Here is a 9,671-nt window from a genome sequence, read left to right on the forward strand (position 1 = left end):
AAAAAAACCCCATACTATCATTTTAGGTTCAGAGTGAGCTAAAAAACACAGGACGATCCCATCATCTTATAATTTACACACTTTGCCAATCTCATAATTAACCTGTTGGAAATTACAAAGCACAAATGCAAACATCCAGAAGGAAAACTTCATTTATTCCTCCTGGACCAGCCTCCAGGCCTTGGGTACAACTCCTTGGCCATAAAGGGAAGCTGTGTTTTATTTTGACTTTTACCCTCTGATAAAAAGCAACATGAAATGACCAATAAAACACCTCCAGCTGTAAAATAAAGGATGGAAAACATAACAGCTGTTCCCAGTTGGGGAATGGGAGGGAACTAAAGATTCAGGGAATTGATGCTCCAGGAGCTGGGGGAAGGGGTTTTGTGTGACCCCTCAGTGCTATTTAAGTTGAGCTCAAGGTTCAGGAGGTACTTGGGAGGATTTTTTTGTATTCTGTTGTTATAGGCTGGTAAGTAACCATGTTAATAATCCACAATTTTTAACTCCAGCTCTCTGGTTTTCAGTAAGTTCATTATGGGGAAACGTGTAAATTTTAAGATGATGGGATATTTAGCTCATTTTGGATCCTAAAATGATAGTATGTGGTTTGTTTTTTGGGTTTTTTTCAAATGCTGGAAGTGTGACCCAAAACTGAGGTTCCTTCTCATGAAAATTTGTTCATTGGTTTAATTTTCCATTAAGTGTTCAGGGGCTGCACTTAAGTGTTGAGAGGACAACATGACTTGCTTTCTTTTAGGTTTTTTTTTTTGTCCTTTTCTTAAAGGAATACAAACATAAAAGTAGAAACTTGGAAGAAACCATCTGAGCATTGGGAATGCTGGTTCTTAAGCCAAGTGTTCTGCTGTGACTGAAGATGAAGGCAGAAAAATAAGCTTGAGCTTCAAAAATATTTTTTTGTGCTTAAGAGCACGTGGCTTAACTTAATGGCTTGAGCTTTTCATGTTTCTAACAGCTCTTATAAATATGAGGCTGTGCTTGTGGTGGAGAGGCTGGAGGTCTGCTTTGAAGCTGCAAAATGTGGTGCTCCACAATGCTCAGGCCTGGGTGTACAACATAATTAATGGATTATGGTGGGGTGTTGATTAGCCCACAGTTTGAAGGTGACTTTTTCCTGTACCAGCCCTGAAAAGAAAACAAGCCTGTGTGGCTTCACTAGAAGAAAATATCCTCTGTGGAGAGTAACTGTGGGCAGTTCAAGTCTTTTATCCTAATTAACAAAGACCACTTGCTTGGGTGGCTCTGTTGCTATTTTGTAGGGACTCCAGTTGGAAATGCAAACTCAGTTTCCCCTTCAAGTTGCTGGATTTGCCCTTGTAATGTGCTGCACCTGAACTGTTAATTCACACAATTAACAGCAGCTCCTCCTTGGTGTTGATTGCCACCCTGCTAATTAATAAACCTGCCTGGATGATGGATGTGAATCCTTGATTAAGTGCTGAGTTTGGGGCTCTGAACTGCCTTAGCACTGCAGGTTTCTTATTCCTGAGCTGGTAAGATTGGACAGTGGGGCTTTTCTTACTTCTGCCTTAATAGCACTTGCCCAAGGTGTGGTAGGAAAATTATCCTCTGGTGTGTGGAACTCAGTTTGCTGCTGCTGGTGCTGCCTTTTGGTGCAGGACCCTGCGAGTTCACAGACATCTGTGGGAGCCAAGCCAGCAAACCTCTGGGGTACAAGGCAAGGTTGCTGTTAAACAGCCAGAGTAAATGCTAACAGACACAGTGTCGTTCTTTCTTTCAGGTTCTGGGCAGGGACAGCATGGGGAGCTGCCTGAGCAAGCAGATGTGCTGCGTGGTCTGCGGGAGGTGCAGGGAGCAGGAGGCAGAGGGAGCACACGGAGAGACCAGCGAGACCAAGCCCATCCTGCAGATCTCGGGGGAACCCCCCATGTTCACGGACACTCAGCCCCCCACACCAGCCCTGAAAGTCCCCAGATCAGGCTCTAAAGATGTGCAGTCCCTGGGCCAGGCCCGAAGGCCACCAGCTGACACTCTGGAGGAGAACACGGAGACCTGCTCCGCCGCAGATCCCGTGGGAAGGGCTGAGGGATGGGAGGCAGCCTGGAATCCCATGGACTTCTTTGTGGCCCCTGCAGATGAGGAGATTGAAGTGGAAGTTACAGACTTAACCCAAGCTGAAGGCCAGCAAGAGGCAGTGGGTCACCCAGGAGAGAGAATGGAAGCTGTTCCTTGTGTTCCTGAGGCTCAGCCTGTCGGGGACACAGCTCGGGGTGCTGAGCTTGTGGCAGGTGAGGAGCAGCCCCAGGAACAGGCAGAGCCTGGCAGTGAGGGTGCCCTGTGTGCTGGAATAACCCTCCTGGAAAGAAATATTCTCAGCCTCATCGAGATTGGAAGTGAAACTGTGCCTGGCCAAGGCTGTGAGATGGAGCCTCCTGCAGACATTGGAGAGGTTTCCATAGGAAGGGACTTGTCCCTCTGTGCTGGGCAGGTGGCAGAGGAGACTGAGCCCTACATGGAGGGGATGGACAGGGCTAAACTTGCTCAGATAAACCCTCATTCTGCTCAGGCTCAGCTTACCTGTCTGGTGGAGGCACTGTCTGCCCTGACTGTGCAGACTCCTTCAGAAGCCACAGCAAGTGGGATGGCTGGGCTGTGCTCTGCCTCTCCTGAGTCTTGGGGGTCACTGTGCCCAGAATGGGGATCCTTGGAGCCAGCAAACCAACTGCCTGAGTTCTCAGAGCAAGAGACCCAGTGTGGTGTGCCATCTGCCCAGGGCATGGAGAGCCTGCACTGTGCAGGGCTCGGGGAGCTCTTACCCCAGTCCAGCCACGGGGAGCTCTGGGAGCTGGAGGATGAGGGGAGCAGGGAATGTGATGCAGAAACTGTGGCAGGTGAGGCAGAGCTGCAGCACAGGATTGTGCAGCAAACAGTGGAGCTTCCAGAAGAAGCAGAAACTTGTGTTCCAGTGCCTGTACAGCAAGAAGCTGAGTTCCCAAATGTGCCACTCTTGCTGTCTGAAGTGCTTGGGAGTAGTGAAGAAATACAGGGTGAAAGTGTTGAAGCTTGAGAGACCTGAAGATCAAATGGCTTTGTCTCAAACCTGTTCAGTGGCAAGGATGATGTACCTGCCTTCAGGAATTTCAGCTACAGGAAGCAATTAACTCAAGCTGTCCAACTCAGGACTTTGTAGAATGCACCTCAGACCTCAGAAAGTCTTGCCAAGCAGGTGTGTGAAGTGTGCAATAGACTTTTTTAGATATTCTCCTGAACTACAGCTTAGTCACAGTTCTGTTCCTCACTATTTTCAGTGGCTGTTTTTCAGGAGGTCATGCCTTCCTGGGAGAGAACTGGATCACTCTAACTGTGATTTCCCTGAGCTAGTCTTGGGCACTGCATCTCCCAGTGTGGGGTGGTGATGTGAGGTTTCACCTCTTCTTCTGAAGAGTCTGGGAGCAGAGTAGGAAAATGCTCCTCTAATCTAGTGCAGTCAGATGTTTTCTGTGAGCCCACCAGCCACTTCCCTTGCTACCTCAGAATAATGAAGTGTTTGAACTACCTCCCTGTACAATTTCCTTGTACAAGTGACAGTTCCTGCTTTATTGTCAATATTGAACAAATATTTTCACGGGAAGATGATTAAATACTACCTCTGGTTTGTTCTTTGTATCTCTGGTAACAGTGGAAGTGTTCATGTAATCTGTACAGCTTATGCAGATGTTAAAAATGTAGTCTTGCTCAGAATGCATAAGTCAGTAGATTTCAGCTGTAATACACTGACTTTTAATGCTCCTAACTTTATACTACCAATAAAATACTTTTAAAGATCATGGCAAAACCCCAAACTGAGTATGTTTTAATTGCTGGACATTAAAGAGAGCAGGGAATATGACTGAGACTACTCAGTGCTTTTCTTCACACTTCAGAGGAGCAATAGAGACTGACTCCTTTTTGAAGGAGCCTTTGGAACAAACTCAGACTACACAAAGTGCCCAGATGTGTATGTGGGAGGGTGGGAGGATGGTGAGCTGGAATTCTTTTAGGCATTATAATGTGCCTGAGGAACAGGATGCTGAGGGGAAAAAACTGCAAGACAAAGTATCCTGTTGGTGACTCTTCATTTGTCTTGCACAGCTGAGGAGGCGAGAGCCAAGTGTGACAAGTGATGTTGAGGATGAAAATGCTTTCAGCAAACTGCCTTGGTGAAAGGATGGGCTTCCTTAACACCTTGACTTCTGCCCTTCCAACTGCACTTAGGCTGACAAAGCATCCCATCTGTAAGACTTGCCAAACAAATCTTCCTTCACCCTCCACGTCCATAAGCTGCAAAGAAAGAGGTGCCTGTAATGCTTTATGGTTTTAAAAGGCTTCTCTAGGCCAGTAAACTCTCTTTGTTGCTCAGGTGGGCTGTGTCTGCAGCAATACTGAACTTGTGCCTAAAAGGAGGGGAGCTAATAAATAAACATATTTACACAAAGCTGCCTGAAGGCTCATCTTTTTGAACTTGCTTGTTTTCTGCTAAAAACCACACGTCCCTCCCTGTCACTGCTTGTGTCTGAGGGCTGTTTAGCAGGGACTGGAGTGAGTTTGCTGCTTGTCTTTCTCCCAGTCTCCTCCAAAAACCAAACTTTGCTTCAGGCAGGTAAGAGGTTTGAGTAACAGCAATTGTGCCTGCCCCTGGGCTGGTACCTCAGTTCTGTTCAGGAGGGCTCCAGGAAGTAGCTGTGCTACAGAAAATGTTTCTTAACCATTTGGAGCCTTGGGCATGTGGCTCCTTATCCTGGAGCCAAGGGGAAGGCAGAGTCTCCAATGTGAAGGGTGTTATGCACCACCTGAAAAAGAAAAGTGTTGGCACCCCACACCCCAGCCAGGCTGCAGAGCCCTCCTTGTTCTGGGAAGAGGAGATTGTTCAACCCCAGCCTGTCCTTCTCCCACAGCATCAGCTCTGTGCTGGGTGAGGGGAGCCCCTGGGCAGATCATCCAGGGGATGGAGGTGCCACACCAAATGTACCAAGAGGCCCTGCCCCGTGTGCTGGAAGGAAGAGACAGTTCTGGTGCGAGGGAGCAGCTTGAGCTCTGCAATAAAAAAACCCCAAACACAAAGAGTGATGTCCTGGGCTGACTGCAGCCTGCTCTTTATGAGCAATGATGCCATCTGAAAGGGTTTGTAATGGTCCTGTTGTGCAGCATTCCATCATGCAACACGATCCCCAGCTGACACCCAAGCCAAGCTCCTTCTAAGGGCTGTGATTATTTCTTTGTATTTGTCGGAAAAAGAAGTGTATGTTGTGTTTTGTTTTTTTTTAGAACAACCCTTTTAAATATATCACAGTAGCAGAAACTGGAGAAGGCTTTTGGAACAAATACTAAACCTAGCAAAGAAAGAAGATGTGATTGCTCTGACAGTCAGATTTTCCTTCCTCCACTTGTGTGTGTGATGTTGCCTTTTTCTGTAGTGTTTCACATGCAAGAGATTTTCTGGCTTGTTTCAAATGGGTCAAAGTTGGACTTTTTAACTAGAATGTCTCCATGTCTTCCTGTGATTCAAGGGTAAGAAATGTTACACTTTAAATCTCAGAAATATTCCAGCTACCTAGTGATGGATGAGCTGCTGACTGAGCATCTTCCCATTGTAAAAAACACTGAAATAAGTACCTACAACATCTGCAGGATTTGGAAACACACAAAGCTTCATGTGACTAAAATTTACCCATGCAGGAGCAGCTGGGGATGCAATTTCCTTTCAGTCTGTTGTTTTGCAAGGCATAAATATCCTCAAAGCCCCCAAGTTTTCCAGCCACTGCTCTTTGACAGTCTCTCCATACTGTCATCTTTGTACCACACATGTGAAAATCATGGGTTAGCTTCAGAGAAGTTTCCAACAGCCAAAAAAATCCTGACCTGCCTCTGTTTCAGTTCCATTGAAGCCTAAAACAAAGTCTACAAAAAAAAAAAAATAAAAAATAAAGCTGGACAAGCTGTTGTAAAAGCCCCCCAGACATTGAGCCAGTGTGAATGTGCCCTTGGTGCAGCACCAAGACACAGAATTGTGCTTGTTATCGTGCAGAGCAGATGTTGGACCCCATTAAAAGGCAAAGCGTGGGGATTGTCATGTTCTGGTCCCAGGCCTGGCTGCACACACGGAATTACCTCTCCAAAATGCTCCTGCCTTTGTTTGCTGCTGTAAGGGAATCACGGTAGTTCAGCAAAGCAGAGGATGCTGAGCCAGATCTGGCTTCAAAAAAATGTAGGTTTGAGGGGGTTTTATGTGAAGAAAACAAGCCTGGAATCCAGCCATTTTGATCTTTTGGGGTGGGGTTTTTTTTTTCCCATTCAACAGCAATGGTGCTGTTGGCAGTGGATATTTAGGACCTGCCTTTATGCTCATGGCTGGGATTAGTTTGTTTTTAATGGATATTTGCTTTTGTGTTTTGCCCATGTGACCTATTTAACGTTACAACTCGCTTCCAGTCAGCAAACACAACCAGGGCAATGCAGGGATGTCAGTGCCAACAGAGGGTGATCAGCTGGGGCTGGGAACACTGAAATAATCTGCAACCACTGTAAAATAGCTAATTGCATGACTCCACCAGTTGAAGACAGCACAGAAGTGGGAAAGGGGATAATTTTTCACCTCTAACTGCCCAGCATAAAATAATACAGGAGATCACAATGTCATTTGTGAGTTAAGGGCCTGCCCAAACACAGCCTGCAGGACAGTTGTTATTTTGCCAGTTGGCATCACAAGTTATAAATTATGGCCAGTTTTCCCTGTCCATGACTGCTCTGTATTAATGTTTAGCTTTATTTTAAGTATTCAGTGCCAGTTATCAAAGGCCCACAATGAAGTTAATTAATCATGGATCAACTGCACACAGAAGTGCAACCAGAGGGTACCTCCAATGGCTGGGAAAACCAGAAAATAGTGTGAGGGAACTTCAGGACCTGCTGGAACCAATCCTGGGAGCCAGAGGGGAAGGGGTTGAGTGTGACCACCTCCTCCTATTTAAGCCTCCTCCTATTTAAGCCCAGCCTGGGGCTTTGCTTTCAGGTGTTGGGTGCTCAGTGTGGAGCTGTGCTGGTAAGGAGGGGTTGTGGCTCTGTGCTGAGGGGTGGCAGTGCTGGTGTTTTGGGTGGTCTGGGAGTCTCCAGCTGCCTTGCTGTTTGATTTTTATGGGATGGGTCCTTTGGTTTAATTCATACACAGTTTCAGAGTTTCAGCCTCTTTAAATACAAGTAATTTTGTTGTTGTTAACTGGTGTAAGTGCTTAAGGCAGGCATTGCAATCTACTTCTCAAATTAGTTTTGTGCTGGGAGATGTTATTTTACTTTTTAGTTTGCTTGTGTCTCTTGTAACCTTCTCTTAATGTTCTTATTAAGGAATAAACCATGCTGTGTCTTGTGAATTTTAAATTTATGTGTAATTTTTTCTGCCTGCCTTGCCTCTCTTCCCTCCTGCCCCATCTACTCCTGGTAGTCTAAACACCTCCTTGGAGGGAATAGTGGCTCCTGAAAGCTGTAACTGTTTTCCAGAGTGGTCTGGTTTGATTGATGGGTTGTCTCTTTTTTCCCCTTCTTCCTCAGACTGTTATTTCTTAAAAGGTGTCTGTGCCTCCCCTGACCCCACCACGTGCAATTCCCACCTGTTCAGCTCATGTCTGATCTCTGACAGTGCTCTGCATCTACTACTGTGTGAGATTTAATGGAAAATTTAATGGGTACAGGCTAATAAATATCCATGTCTTGCAGGTGTGAAGCCCCTTCCTCATTAAGAGCAGCGCTTGGTTGAGTTGTTCCTTTCACTTCTGGCAATGGGGGGGATTTTTGGGAAGAGCAAGAGGCCCTGTGTGTTTCCCAGAGTTGTTTATAAGGCCAAAGGCAAGAGGACAGCGGGGACTCCACAGATGTTCTGTGATGCCTCCACATGGACTGGGGAGAGCCATTTTTACTCGGCACGGATAGGGAGGACTCCAAAAGGCCCTGAACCTCCAAAAGTGGTGCTGGAGACTTGTGAAGGTGAATCTGAACAGGAGCCAGCAGGGCCAGCTGCTCCTCCAAGGGCACAGCACAGCGAGGCCTCGCTCCCCGTGACCGCTGGGGACGCACGAGGTGTGGAGGGCTCACAGGAGCCTGAAGCCAAACCTCCCACCGAGGTGATGCAGCACCAGGAGCTCCCTGAACAGGCAAAACAAGCCCAGGCAGGACAAAGCCTGCAGGAGAGCAGCGGGTCTGGAGATGCTCCGTGTCCTGCTGGCAGCTGTGAGGACCACGACGTGCCACCTCTCCCCCAGACCACGGTGCAGGTTGATGTCCACGTGTCTTCAGAGGTTCAGGTTGATGTCCACGTGTCTGCAGAGGTGCAGGGGGGACCCGAGGAGGCTCAATGTGCTCCAGCAGGGTCGCAGCTGCTGCCTGGGGCAGGGCAGGAGGCTGGAGCTGGGGGTGCTGCAGAGGAAGCTGCTGCTGGAAAGGCTCCTGTGCAGGAGGCAGGTGATTCCCCGGCTGCTGGGGAGGACTCAGGGCTGCCCCTGGAGGCTGCTGAGACAAGAGAGGGCATCACAAATGGGCACAGAGCTGCTGAGGATGCTGAAGGCCCAGCTGATCTCCAGCTGGGACAAGACACAGAGGTTCCCATTACTGAAGGTATGGAAGCAAACGCTTCTGAAGCAGAGCAAGCTGGAGAGAAGGCTGAGCTCTGTGAGGATGGGCAGGCAGCAGAGGAGATCCCGTGCTGCCTGGCAGGAGCCCAGGATGCTCTGCAGGAGAGGGAGAAAATCAAAGTCAGCAGTGGGGGGAAACCAGAGGAGTACTGAAAGAGCACGTGGCATCTGGAGCAGCAACCACAGATGCTTTGTCTGCAGCCCAGTGATGAATCTGCTGCCTTGATCTAAAGGGACTGAGGTGCCAGTGGGTTCTTGTGCCCTGAAGCCCCCAGAAAGCAGGGGTTTGGCAGAGCCTGCTTTGGAGAGCGAGCCTCAGCTTTCAAATGTGTCTTGTCTTCTGCAAGTGGCACTAAATTCCTTCTTACTTGGGGGAGGGCTAAGTGGATCTCAGCACAAAAAGTGTATTTATGCAGGTGGTTTGCTTTTTTCTCCTCGTGTACTTATACCCTGTGCCCTTCACAGCTCTCTCTCCCCACCTGTGGCTGCACAGGGTTAAGTCATCTCAGCCAAACATCCACATATATTAATTCCACTTGTCTCTACACCCCACTCTTTCTGTCACTGCTGTTTGAAACTGATGGTGTTGAAACACTCTGTCAAGTCTGTGTTGCAACTGGAATCAATAAATGGGTGCATTTTAACACTCACTGCTGTGAAATGTTGTTTTATTAATGGGCAATTGCTTTATGGTTTGTGCTTGTTGAGTGGAGGTCAAGCAGCTCAGATAAGGAGGCCTTTGGAAGGAGTTGTGTCCAGGCTCTGAGCAACAAGAACAGCTTCTAGTGGTCATTTTGCTGCAAATAATCAATAAATCTCAGGCAACTGCATATGCAATGCTAATCTCTAATTATACAGGTCTTAAATAGGGGGGAGTTTTCCTGTCAGACCCGATGAGTTGTACAACTTTCACTGACTTTCCAGATGATGTGGTGCTGGAGGGAAGCAGCAAAATAATACAGCCTAATTTCCTTCTTTCAGGCTTTTACACCAAATTGTTCTGCTAGAGCTCATGGGGATTTAAAAGTGAAA

The 9,671-nt window shown here is 47.5% G+C and overlaps 2 protein-coding genes across 2 annotated transcripts; both read left to right on the forward strand.

Moving 5' to 3' along the window:
* The first annotated feature begins 372 nt into the window (after window positions 1–372).
* LOC116797670 lies at window positions 373–3,825 on the forward strand. Its single transcript, XM_032709436.1, has 2 exons — window positions 373–472; window positions 1,763–3,825. The coding sequence occupies exon 2, from the start codon at window positions 1,781–1,783 to the stop codon at window positions 3,047–3,049; it is 1,269 nt and encodes a 422-aa protein (XP_032565327.1). The 5' UTR covers window positions 373–472; window positions 1,763–1,780; the 3' UTR covers window positions 3,050–3,825.
* A 3,187-nt stretch (window positions 3,826–7,012) lies between these two features.
* On the forward strand, window positions 7,013–9,288 carry LOC116797685 (neurofilament heavy polypeptide-like). The gene is made up of 2 exons (XM_032709473.1): window positions 7,013–7,060; window positions 7,729–9,288. The coding sequence occupies exon 2, from the start codon at window positions 7,791–7,793 to the stop codon at window positions 8,790–8,792; it is 1,002 nt and encodes a 333-aa protein (XP_032565364.1). The 5' UTR covers window positions 7,013–7,060; window positions 7,729–7,790; the 3' UTR covers window positions 8,793–9,288.
* Window positions 9,289–9,671: the final 383 nt, after the last annotated feature.

This window comes from Chiroxiphia lanceolata, chromosome 23 (assembly GCF_009829145.1).
Source record: "Chiroxiphia lanceolata isolate bChiLan1 chromosome 23, bChiLan1.pri, whole genome shotgun sequence".
NCBI classification, from domain to species: Eukaryota; Metazoa; Chordata; class Aves; order Passeriformes; family Pipridae; genus Chiroxiphia; species Chiroxiphia lanceolata.